The 13,522-nt window shown below is 42.8% G+C and overlaps 1 protein-coding gene across 3 annotated transcripts in view; it reads right to left on the reverse strand.

The window, feature by feature from the left end:
- The window catches only part of BRAF (B-Raf proto-oncogene, serine/threonine kinase), an 803,995-nt gene that overhangs the window by 567,092 nt on the left and 223,381 nt on the right, over nucleotides 1-13,522 (reverse strand). For all 3 annotated transcript variants that reach the window (XM_085651927.1, XM_085651928.1, XM_085651929.1), the window contains exon 5: nucleotides 11,804-11,906. In XM_085651927.1, the coding sequence (XP_085508053.1) occupies nucleotides 11,804-11,906 (103 nt within the window). The remainder of the gene's footprint in view (nucleotides 1-11,803; nucleotides 11,907-13,522) is intronic.

Genomic DNA, 13,522 nt, shown 5'->3' on the forward strand with positions numbered 1-13,522 from the left:
TGTTTGGGATATCTGGTTTTGTTTTATGGTTTTGCTGTTTTATAAGTCTCATATTTGGTGCAATTCATAAGCTATAGAAAAAATATTCCTGAAATCATCTCATAAGCCCTGCTCTCTGCACGCAGCCATGTTCCTCCCGCTCCCCCATTCCTTGTCATAAAGTTTTGGAGGGGGGCCCGATCTCAAAACATTTTGCTTAGGGGGGCTCAGAATAAAAAAGTTTGAAGACCTCTGCTCTAGGGTGAACTACTTTTTTGTATGTTGAGAGAGTTTTTGATGCAATAGCAGCATATTTTTTGATTTTGAGAATATATTGATATAGAATTGATTTGAAATAATACAAATTCAGAAAGGAACTTTTATATACATGAATTCAATAGATACACAGTTTGAATTTTTGTACTGGCGTTTTAATGATATTTCATTGTATTGACATGCACTATCAGACATCTAAAAATCTTGTAATGACCTTGGTTTTTATGCATCACTGGTAAATATGCGCCTAATCCACTTTATCTCCCATCCTTCTGATGAATATTTTTATGGTTTTAACTAAGTGAAGAAAAGGCTAATGTTCATTAACACTGATGAGGTCTTTCACGTTGGTGTAGGTAGAAGATTTTTGTAGACAATCAAGTGTTTGTCGATAATGGACTAGGTCAGAAACTCACCTGAGGTGATTTCTGCTTAACGGCACAAGAAAGTACAGAGCCTCCCTCCCACTTAAATGGATGGAGGGGGTGAAATATGAGAAGGACGAAGGACCTGGGGGCCTGGAATCTGTCAAAGTATGTGTGGTGAGTCTTGCTTGGACTCATATACTCCTTTCTTACAGGGCTGCTAGTGCTATATGCCGCGTGCAGATGCTGCACGTGCCTGATGCTGGAGAAAGTATGATTGCCGAATGTAAGGCAAAACGATGGCATTCTGAAGATCCCACGCGGTCTGGCAGTGTCAGTGTTGTTTTTATGCCTTGTAAAGCTTCGACAACATGACGTCTGAATAGGTGTTCATCATCACTGGACAATTCTAGCATTTAATGCTGATCTTCCGGGTGAAAAGATGCAGAACGCAGCCAACCCTGGCGTTTTAGAACCACAGCAGTCACCATCTGTCCGAAGCCTGTGGTGGCTATCCATTAACCCCATCAATCATTGTCGATTTTTTTTTCCCTCTATCAGGATGGCTTCGAATCCTGCCTGTTCCCCTTCCTCTGGAAAGAGGTCCAGTCCAAATATTGTACAATGCCGGTCAACATCTGGGTATCATATCGCCACTACAGTGGCAGGAGCATTAAAAGCTTTGATGTTGCAGCAAGTGCGAATACTCGCTAGTAAAATTGTCATTTTTCAGACTTTTTGCTCCACATGGGCTGTTTAGGGTGATTAGGATTCAATGATCAGCATTGTGCTACCTGTATAACCACAGAAAATGAACCTAGATGGCCAATCAGGCAAGCAAGGTTATATTGTATGCCCTATTTGTTTTATCCCGAGATAGCATGGCAGGGATTGATGCTGGTGCTAGCATTATTTTCTCTCCTTCCTGCCAAATAAAGTCAATGATGGGAATGGTGTTTATAGACTTCCTAGTAGGCCTGGGGGGTAAATTCCGTTCGCGGAATTTGGGCAATTCTGCGTTCTGCGGAGAATGTGGAATTGCCAAACATTCCGCGATCCACGGCTTTGTGGAATTTTTCCCTTGTTAGAGCTTTCAAAATGCATGTTTGCGCGTGCTGGAGTGACTTACTGGGATCCCTGCGTTCGCTGACGAGTTTTCCTATCCGTTCTTGTGTGCCACGAGATTTTGTTAGCCGGCCGCACGATCCAGCGTGAGTGTGCGATCACGAACATGTAATTCGGACGCGCCCACATTCGCGAACAGGAAACACGCATCGCGAACGGGTGGGACAAGTGAAGACCGCGCCAATTGGCGACCGCATTGGCAAGTTTGCAAGATATTTCCCCCCGAGCACGCAAACCGAGTTTGTTAACAGGAAAAACTCATCGCGAACAGGCGGAACAAGCAATTCCGCGTCTTCGCGGAACTCTGCGTGCTCGCGGAGATTTTTTACTGTTTCGCGAGCTTTGCATAGCGCGACTACGCAAATTCTGGCCACCCCTACTTCCTAGGAGCAACCTTGAAATTATGCTAAAAGCAGTCTGCCTCTTTAACTGCGATTGGCAAATGAACTCTCTTGGAGGCTCTCTCCACCACAGAACTGAGACGAGCAATGTCATCTGGCAGTGTTTCTGCATGTGATGGTATTGGCTTTGATGCAGTGGGTACAATGTACTCATTCCACTTGTAAAGCTGATCTAGAGGTTGTTCTGACAGCTCACAAATTTGCTATGATCATCCTATGTTATAACGCTATCCTGTAGAGGAAAAGGTGGTTGTCTAGGAGCAGTGGTTCTGGTTGAGGCACAGGTATCACACTTGGTCTGGGTCGCTCAGATAGCAGTTATGGATGAGATAGATGCCTGGTAGTATTAAGAGTAGTAGGGAACCTGGTGTAGTAGTCTAACATTATTTGATCAAATTCAGTGAAGAGATATACCAAGATCTTCATCACAGGCTGGATGCCATAATGAGGTTCCTCATGCAATTGCAAGAATGATCCTAACAAGGATATCAAATCCCACAGTGATTCATCAACTTCATACTGATAATAATTACCAGGTTGATTTCCTCAGGCAGTCTTTCCCCATATTGTTCCTCATCTTCATCATCCTCATAAAATTAGAGAGTTGAGTTACATTAGTAGCTCCTCCAAAAGCACACTCATCAAGCAATGCCCCTTGAGTGCCAAGACGCTTCTTGGGTAGACCAGGAAAAACCTTGTTCAGGGATTTATCTCACAGTTCTAGTAGTGTCAATGATGCAGTTGATGGTTCTGTAGGTGGTTTAGTATAATGTTAGGCTGGCATCGTCAACAAGACTGCAGTCGGCTAGATGGTGGTCGTCGTAGTTGTCGAAGTGGACTTAGGTCTCTTTGTAGGTGGGTATTGATGGAATAATAGAAAATGCTGATCCCCATCGGAGGTCATGAGTTAAAGACTTGAGACATCAATGGTGCTATTGTCAATGATAGGGTAACAGTCAGAAAAGCAACAGCATATTGAATTGTCAACCATAAAGCGGTTGTTAGACATCAGGCTTCCGGCATAGTCCCTTGGGGCCGTAGGGAGGGCTGAGTGCTTGCCTTGTAGGGGTACACACTTTTGAGCAGGTCCCTTGCCGCGCTACTGGAGGTGGAGTTTATAGACACTCCCTTCCTTTAAATACTTTGATTCGCAGAGAAGCCGTTGCTTGGCATTCGGTTTCCTGAACCTGCATCCACGCCCCTTTTTGCCCGTATCCTGTGTTTGGTTTTGAATCTGAGTTCAGTACTCGTGATATCCTTTTTCACTCGCTGCTTCCTAACCCCCGCCCCGCTATTTACAACGGTCTCTTTTTGGCTGCCCTTCCTTGATTCTACTCGAGCCCAAAGTTGAGGAGATTTCCTCGACAGTTCTGGTTTCCGCGGGAGCTTCGTTTCCCGAACCCGCGGCCGCGCCCTGTATTACGGAGTAGACGCGGCCGCGTTTTCTTTTTACATGTTACAATGAAGGATACTTGTAACCCTTTTGCTTATTGCAGTGAGCTCTTGATGGCTTTTTTATACACGCGCAGCGCGCGTATCTTTTTTTTGATAATTAGAGAAATACCTTATGCGTTATATCGCTCCGTGCTAACTTATTTTCTATACACTGCCCCTACAAGCCAGTATAGGGGGCTTGTAGAATACTGTTGCATTGTGGAGTGGTCTTGACCGCCCCTCTTTTTCTCCTTCTTGTTTTGGGGAATAAATACTTGAAGCAAAACTCTGTGTAGAAGTATTGCGGTCCTTATTTTCTCATCGTCCAAGACAGTTTTATGCTGTCTGCCTGCCCTGAATTTAACACCGAATCGGAAATTGCACTGCTGATCATTGGAACCTGCTCTGCACCAGGAGGTGTTACAGCCGGTAAGGGACAGTGTGTCTTCTATATGGCCAGCACTTGGTCTACTCTTAAGTTTAGTGTTATATGGGAAGAGAGGTAGTATTCTAATATTTTCCTTCTTGTTTTCCCTGTAGGACCTCTTCTCTGGTCATTTCGAGGGAATCAGCTGGGGGATTTGAAGTGTATTGTCCTGGCTTCTGATCCCCACATCTCCGACAGTCACACTGAGAGGTGTGAGTACATTGAATCTTCTCACTCCTAGACGGGCTGTCGGAGTGTGGGGATATTCACGTCGCTCCTGTGGATTGAGCTTGGAGATTTACCACAGGTTAGTGGCATCGGCAACAGCGGTAACCGTGTCAGGGGTGGTTGCCATCAGTGATTTCGGCGACCATGAGGTCATCAATGTGGTTTGGTGTTCTTTCTTTGCAAAAAAACCCTCAGAATCCACTGTGATTGGGATGTCAAGCTGCTTGGTGGACTTCACTGGCACCTTTTCTGTTCTTCATTAGATATGAATGTTTCTGTTTTTTCAGGTTTTGCGCTCACATTTTTCCTTCCCTAAGGTCATTTGAAGGGGGTCTTTCTTTCAAGGACAGACTCTCCGCCTCAACAAACAACTTCCAAAGCCACCAGAACAGGCAACCCTCACAGAATAGTTACGGACAGCTTTTGTTGAAAAGGAATGACAAATCTGGCAATCTTTGGTCTTCTGTTCTAGATGCAGACAATACGTGTAATCTTCGTGAGGATCACCAGCTGTACCTGGATGCTGAAGCAAGGGGCACATTCCCCAAGGGCTTAGATTGGGTGACCATAGTAGTTATTCACAAAAGAGGATGTCCCCTTGATCCTTGCACATCACACAGGCCTATCATCCTAATTGATACCGAACTCAAGATATTTGCCAAGGCATTAGCCCGACGGCTTATTCTGTATTTATTCATGTAAGGTTCTTGTAGAGTACCAACACTCATCACTAGTGGGATATCACGGTGCAAGATTGCTGCAGGCCCTAGGAGCTAACGCATTAGTCCTAATCCTGGGAAAAGTCAGATTTTTAGGCTCTTTCTAAACCGGACATGGTCGGAGGTGAGATGAAGATCCATGGGCATGAGGCTCCAGTGGACAGCTGCCAAATAGGAGAATGAGCAGCCACTCATTCTGGGTTTTTTATTGCATTAGGCTTTGGCTAGTGCTAAGCTTAATGATAGCCGGCTTCACGCAGGTTTAAAGAATTTCACCCTTGAACATAGAATTGCAGGGTGAAGGTTGTAGCGTGCCTTGTAGGCGTGGCGTAGGAGCTTTAATCTGACTCATTTATGTTTTGGAGCCAAGCAGTACCTGTCTTTCTAACAGCCTCATTTTGTATTACCTGAAGTCGCATGAAAAGAAAGCCTGCCATACCCACAAGAATATCATTTCCGTAGTCAAAACTACTTGTAATTAGTGCTTGAAATACGGTTCTACGCCAATCCACGGGGACCCAACAATAGGAGCTCATGAAGGCCAAAACATTTGCCACAAGTGGCATTGACCTGCTCCTGCATGGAGAGGGAGTCCTCAATTAAGACGCCAAGGATTTTTCCCACTTTCTTGGGTTCTGGTGCGGAGCCCATTGCAGATCTGATGGACACCACCAAAGAATAGGAGCTCTGTTTTATCGACATTCAGCTTTAACTAATGTGCCATCATCCCATTTGCTACCTTTGAAAGACATCAGGAGAGGTTTTTTCTCGTTTCGTGATGACTCTTGTTGATGGAGATGACCAGCTGGGCATACTTGCCAAATGAACAAATCTCAAAACCCCAGTTTCTGAAATATTTGCCAGGAAAGAAACATGCACATTAAAAAGTGTTGGGCTCAGTGAAGAGCCTTGAGGGACACCACATTGGATTAATTGGGGGGGGACGATCTGAAGGTATTTTGCTGAACTGACTGGTTTATTTTGCTTAAGAAATTAAGTTAGCTGGCTTTCGATAAATCTTTTCAAAACTTTGGACATGAAAGGGAGCAGGAATATAGGGAGATAATTGGATACGATAAAAACATGTATCTGTTTTCTTGGGTAAAGGACGTATTAAGGTTTGCTTCTAGATATCGGGGTACTCTGCATTAGTCATGGAGAGATTAAATATTTGGGTCAGATAAGGACTAAATATAGTGGACAAGCGGGAGAAAATGAAGTGAGGACAAGAGTTGTGCGGGGAGTCAGACGACCTCGGTCATCGTTCACTACCTGTTCCATTGAAAGACTCGCAAAGTTGCCTAAATTAGCGCTTGCTTTGTTGCAGGGGCCCAACTACTCCCAGGGAGCTCATCTAGGAGGGTTGTAAATCAAATGTTGAATAGATTGTGTCTATTTTGTCAATGAAGACCGTGGCCATTCTTTCGCAGTGAAGAGCTGAGGGCTTGATGGTCTGGGATAGGCTAACAGGTTGAGACAGTTATTTTACTATTTTAAAAAGTTCTTTAGAACAACTACTATTTTCTTCTAATCTTATTCAGTTTGCATTTATAAGCCTGACAGTTCTCAATACACTTTGAGTGCCGCCAAGTTTGCTCAAGCAATTTACACTCCTTTTGTCTGTTCTGAGCTCCATGGAGTACCATTTTTCCAACTGCAAGCAACTGGATGATATGTTTGCTTTCCGAAGGGGCGCAAATATCCAGGGAATTGGAAACGGTGGAATTCAAATTGACAAACAAACTGTCAATAGACATATCTTTTCCAAGCCTGGGGGTGTCAAAATAACTTAAAAAAAGATTCAGTGTTCATTTTGATCCAAGGTCTTTTCGGGGAAGGGGATGAGTCAGGAATACTTTTTCAAATTTTTGGCAATATTAAAGCAAAGGTAATAAAAAAATGTTCAGACCAGAGTAGTAGATTAATGTCAGTGAATTTGGTTGTTTCAATGTTTGAGAATAATGAGTTTAAAGTGTGACCTGCTACATGGGAAGGGTCAGTATCCAATGTTTTAGATTGACGATTAGCATTTCACTCTCCAACCTTTTGCAAAAGAGTACTCCATGTTTTCATAACGTAGATTAAAATCCCCGATCACTTAAACTTTATCGTGTTTTCAACTTAGTGGGGCCAGCCAGGTGAGGAGATTTGAATATAATTGGGAGTAGAAACCAGGTGGCCTGTAGAGTACAACACCTCCGAGCAGCACCCGTGCTTTGTAAGACAGCTGAAGGGCTAGGATTTCACAGTCTACTGTTAAGGAATTATATTCAGTGGAGCAGATATATATGTCTTTAAAAATGATGGCAATACCACCTCCCTGACAGCCTACTCTGTCGCTCTTCACGATCTTATAGCCTATGGGACCTGTGGCAGGGTGTAGCTATTGATCCAGGTTTCTGCAATAAATACTTAATCTGGGTTGGAGTCATTGACTATATCCAAAATCTACATACAATGTTTGGGTAGAGATCTGGCACTGAAGTACATCCATTTTAGAGTTAATCCATCAGGATCATTAGTTTGGCCAGCCTACCCACTTGAAGTTAAGGCAAGAGAAAGAGCCCGCTAGTTGCTTTGGTGTCCCTTTCAAAACGGAGTCAGGGTAACGTTTGGCAAGCCTAACCAGTGTTAAACGAGCCTCTCAAGAACAGGATAATCTTACCTGTATCTAGGAAGCAAAACTGGCAGGGGTCCTGCCGACTGGCGTCGGTCGGACATGGACGAGCTCGGAAGGGCTTGCCTTTGGCGCGCTGGGTTCACAGCCACACAATGCCCTCATTTATATTCCTGATTTGCATAACAACTAGACCTCTGACCTACAAATGGCAGATGGAAAACACTCTCTAGTCTGTGTGGTTTAAACACACCACTGCAGACTTAATGCTAGATACCAGAATGCGAATTACAGATACTCCGAAACTTTGTTCATCGACAAATGTCAGGAAGCAGCATCCATCATTGAATCAGGCGCCTCCATCTTGCACTGGCATGTAAGTCAAAATTGCTGGACAATGTTCTGGGAACACAGATATGTCAGCCTTCTGTATATCACACCAGAGGTGCACGTACGCATCAACAGAATGCTCACTGAGTCATTTGTAATAAGACAGGGCACTAGACGGGGCAACCCACTATAACCCATTCTCTTCGCTCAGGCTATGGAACCTTTAGTCTGACTCATTCGCGGAGATGCTCACCTGCAGGGATAGAACTAGAGCCCGGATGAGGAGAACTGCAACTCATTATATGCCGATGACCTACTCCTTTACATCTGAAACCCCCTGTAACTGGGCCTCAGAAACTGACGTTTCAAACGCTAAATGAGGAAGCCTCCGGTTGTCCGATAGGGCCAAATCTATTTTTGATTCCTATATCGGGGAATCTGGATGCTAGTGCGCGCAGGAACAGACTCCAATCAGATGGCTCAGTTCAAAACATCTAGGTACACATTTCAGTGCTCCCAGAGCTGTCCTGTTCCTTTAATATAACACCTTTGATAGTACAAATGAAACCGGACTTCCAAACTTGGATATCGCTGCCACTGAATATCCTAGGCGAAGTGGCATTATTCAAAATGATGATCCTACTGCCTTTTCTTTACGTTCTTCAAAACTTTCCGTTTACAATTCCGACATGGTGGTTCCGTACTGGTAATCTTACTTCCCAAATGCGATTCTTCTTATGGACAGGAAACCCCCCTCACATACCATTTAACTAGTGCTGCCAATGATGGCGGCATGGGCATGGCATATATAAGTCTTTAATGGTGATTGATTACTCCTAGTAATCAATGACGGGCTCACTGACGGGTGGTGAGACCCAGCACACAAACTAGAATTAAACCACTTTGGACTGGACAAAATACTACTGTCCTATATTGGGGTCTACTTCAGGGGCTTCCGGAACCCACCAGAGTGGTTGGCCAATCGTGACAGGCTGCCCTGCGAATGATGGGCTGGTACAAAAAAAGTTAGACAGCAGATTCCACTCTGGCCGAGTCAGTGGCTTAACCAAGTTTCACAACTGGAAGGTTTTAAAGCATGGGGCAAATTAGGGATCAAATTATTAGGAGACGTCTGGCGAGGATCAACCTTGAAATCGTTTCGGGAGCTAAAATGCCTCTTTTCTCTTTCCTCTACCCAATTCCATAAATATTTACAGCTAAGACAATCACTTTCTTGAAATCAGGGTAATACCAAAGACCTCCCAGAATTCAACCCCCTGTAAGCCAAGCTCCTCCAGTGCCTACTGGGGAGAGGGGTAATCTCCAGATTCTACAGAACACTCATACTTAACTCCCCCACTTCATTTGACTCTCTTAAACTAAACTGGGAGTCCTGGGTGGGCACCCTTGATGAGGTAGATTAGAGAGAAGGTTGTATTGCCCCTCGCACGATAGCCACTCCGTCCCACTTAAGAATGATGCAACTGAACTATTTACATATAACCTATGTCACACCCATGCGACTCTGGCGGGCTGGAAACAGCACCTCATCAAATTAAGCCCAGTGCCTTTCAACAGAAGCAGACCTTTTCCATTCGATTTGGTCCTGCCCTGAAATAGCGAAAATACTGGGACATCATAGCTGTGACTATGATGGGGGTTCTGGAGAAGCCGGTGGAAATCACCCTGAAGATAGCTGTATTGGGCATTTTGGAGGACCAGAGTCTCTCTCTTGGAAAAAACAGACACTTTTAGGTATTGCCACGCTCTTGGTGAAAAGGGCTACAGCTCGCTACTGGACCCCGAATGTGGCTCCAAGCATTGTAAAATGGACTTCTGCCATGGATTGGAATGTTAAGCTCGAAGAACCCATATACAGAGTCAGAGGATGTCTGAGGAAACATGACAAGATATGGGGACAATGGTGGCACTATTCTGTATACTAAACGATCACTGATTAGGAGGGGAGGAACTGTCGGGAGCAGGTGCGTGGCCCAGTGGGAGCAGCAATAACTGATGTAAAGAGTTTACGCCACTGGGAGTGGGAGATGTCATCCACAATAGAGCAATATATAACAGTTATAATACTAGGAATAAATATCTAGCATCATTTCGTTTACCACACTATTGTCCAGAACACTTGAATGATGAAAGTCCCAGACCACTTGAATCATGAAAGTCCTCCATACATATGCTCATCATATTGCTAGCATCTTAATCGTCTCTCTAGTGTCCAGTATAAACGCACTTTGATTCAGTCATCAATATTAAACTACATTCAGAGGAAAAACAGGCCAGGCAAAACAACTGGAAACAACATTTGTTCATGGTTGAAGAAAGCAGCATTGATTTCAGCAACAGCACAGACATCACCAGACAGTGATGAGAAATCATAATGTCAGAGAAAGACCCCTGGCTGGCCCTTGCACATTGCAGCTTAGCTGCATAGTGCTGCTCTGAAGCCAAAGTGTCAGACATGCTATCTCTCGTGCTTTCCAATTCCAAGTTTATGCAATCGTATGAAACTCCCAAGACATTTCAGTACTGCTTCACCACTGCTGATGTACAGAAATGGTGAGAGTCACATTTACTACTCTATCATTTAAGTTTTCAAAAATATACAATCCTAGATTTGAAATACCTAAAATATACCTTATATACCTTAATCTGTGGATTATATAAACACCCAAACTGACAACATAAGACCCCCTCCAAAGGCCGGCCTCACCAATCTGCCCATCTGCCACTAAGATCATAACTCTCTCTCAAAACAGTTTCCAAAGTTACCCCTGGACAAGATCTGGCTTGTCAATACAGTCTGGAAAAAGAGGTAATTTCCTCTTCCAATCTAAGGAATGGCAATGTCTTGAAGACTGTGATTTACAAAAAGACCTAGAGACTTAAAGTTCTTCAGTGCCTGCCAAGGCAAAGGACTCCTATGTAGATTGGATTCTTGAAGTTGAGAGAACAATACTATTCCTAATGCTTAGGGGCCCCTTGATCCACGAGTTACAAACGTGTCCTATTAACACATTACTTTCGCTTGCTAGAGTGCTGGGCTTTTGAGGTCACAGAGGCAAACACTTCATTTCCAGTTTTTGTATAATATATCCATGCTCCACATACAATGTGTTTAAGATGGCAACTTGTTCTTCTTATAATACAACTCAAATTTCAAAGGCAATTACTCCATGATAAAAAAGTATATAACAGAAGATGAAAAGAAAAAAAGCTAACTCATTTGAACTCGTATTACTAAAGTAAACAGCTCTATGGGCCTGATTATGAGTTCCTCGAAATATTCGGACCTATGCGTAAAGTCCTGTTTACACATGGGTTGTAATTACGAGTTTGAAGGTATTTAGCACATCAATAGTTATCTGATCTGTTAAATAACACAACCTTTGTTAAATTTTGGCAGATCAAATCTGCTGAATTAAAACAGGAGAAAACGTATAGTATTTACACAACATGATGATTTTGGTGCGTTAAGGCCCAAATCAGCATGTTATTCCCCATGAACTCATAATAGGTGTTCTTTATCGCTCCCGATAATAAATCTTCCCCTGGGTATTGTTATTTATCAGTGGCCTTCACTCGTAATCAGGCCCTTAGTGTAATCAAGTACTGCTATCTAGCAGAGAAGAAAAAGGAACTGGTGCAATCCAATGCGAATCACTCAACACTGGTACAACAGCTGAGACAACAGTGGTGCTATAGTCTCATGAAAGTATGTAAAAGGTTTATGGGATGCCAGCTGTATAATGACTATGCAAAGTGACTATTATCTTGTGGAAATGTGTTTTACAGGTATACTGATCAATGTTATGTCAACATACTTGTATGTTTAATTGAAACTTGGGAAATCAAAGCAAAAATGTATCAAAACATATAGTACGTACAAAATTATGTGTAGTTAGAGGCACATTCTCTAAAACTTCTACATGCAACTCTTCTCCTGTCAGCCAAGATATGTCGGTATCCCAACCAATCGGCTTCTTCTCTCTGCAAAATGGAAATAATAGCAGGTTATCAGACCAGGTGCTACCAGGTGCAAAAGCAAAATACGTTTGAATTAAAAGGGGCTGTCAGAGACTTGCAATCCATGATCATCATTAAGTTTGTTCTCCTGACTGCTTGCCTACCATGAACTGAGAATACACATGATGCAATTTTGTTTAAAAGTCTGTGTGGCATACATAGACAGCTCTCCATATTTTCTAAAGAAATACAGATATCTGAGAAAAATTGAAAAAAAAAAGATTCACATGAATCATTTCTCAATTTTCTGTTCTAGCTCTAGCAACTGATAGGATTGCACACAGCACTCACATTGCTCATACTTCTCCGAGACGTACCCACCTAAAGCACCCTGCTATGCTATTCTTGCCCCCTGCGCATAGCCATAGTTGAGTTACATTAACGTATCTGCCAGCTGCCTCCTAAGTTTAAATGTTGTTTAGGTGAGTTGCAATTTCTTCTAATTTGCAGTAATGGCACTCAGTGTTGTTTACTATGCACAGTACGAGGCACTTCATATCATTCACAATAAACCCTTTCTCAGCCTCCGTGTATTGCAGATTGTATGCGACTGCATATTGTATTGTTACGCAATGTTATAAAAAACTAGAAAAAATGTTATAAAACATGTCTGAGGTCACGTATATCACAGGAAAAGGCAAAATAAAACTACGATCACGCATGTCAGTAATTGTTCATAGGATCCACAGCCTAGTGGCGCGTCTTGAGTCTGTCAAAATTCAATTTTTTCAAAACTCCGGAATTTCATGCCTGTATATATCAGGAAGGTGAAAACCCTGCTCACATTTAGGAAAGAACTGAATACACACCTCTAATGAACTCTAAATCGTGAAGCAGTAACAGTCCACTCTTGCCCTTAAAAAACAGATATACCCTGTAACTTTGCCTTTGACTCAACACAACACCTTTAAGCTAGGTTTTCACGCTATAAATACTACATACACACAATAGTGGTACACATTTATTACTAAAACCTTGCAATTTCTCATTGTGTATTGCCAAATAAAGTTTGATCCCGCCCCTTAAACGGAGGAAACAGTAGCTTACTGCTTAAATCATGGTGGCATAAGAATCAAATTTACACATAACCGCTTACTAAACAAGCACTGGCAAAGCAATGGGTCTGGATTTAGAATGCTAATGCCTGCAAACCCATCATCGCCTTCATCCATCTTCACAGGCAGTGACATCACTGATTTCCTGCCAAAAAACATCTTTAAAGAATCCAGGCAAGCAGACTTCATTCCCTATCATCCATCGCCACAGGAAGTGACATCACTGCAGAAAAAAAAGAGCGACCCATATGTCTTTGCGAATTGGGTGTTGCTAATGAGTAAAAAAAACAATGTTCACAAGGAATTCATTTACCACAATTAATACAAATTCTGCAAGAAGGTAGATCTTGCTTGAATTAATCAAAGACAAAAGAGAAATATGCAAATAGGGGACCTTAGTTAAATTCAGTCAGAAACATAATACATCAATCCAAAAAAGCCCACACGACAGTCTATGAAAGCAGTACTCACTTCAGCCGAAAACAAGTATAGTTTATTTTGTATCACATTAGATACCACACACAG

Source organism: Triturus cristatus, chromosome 4_1, assembly GCF_964204655.1.
Source record: "Triturus cristatus chromosome 4_1, aTriCri1.1, whole genome shotgun sequence".
Lineage (NCBI taxonomy): Eukaryota > Metazoa > Chordata > Amphibia > Caudata > Salamandridae > Triturus > Triturus cristatus.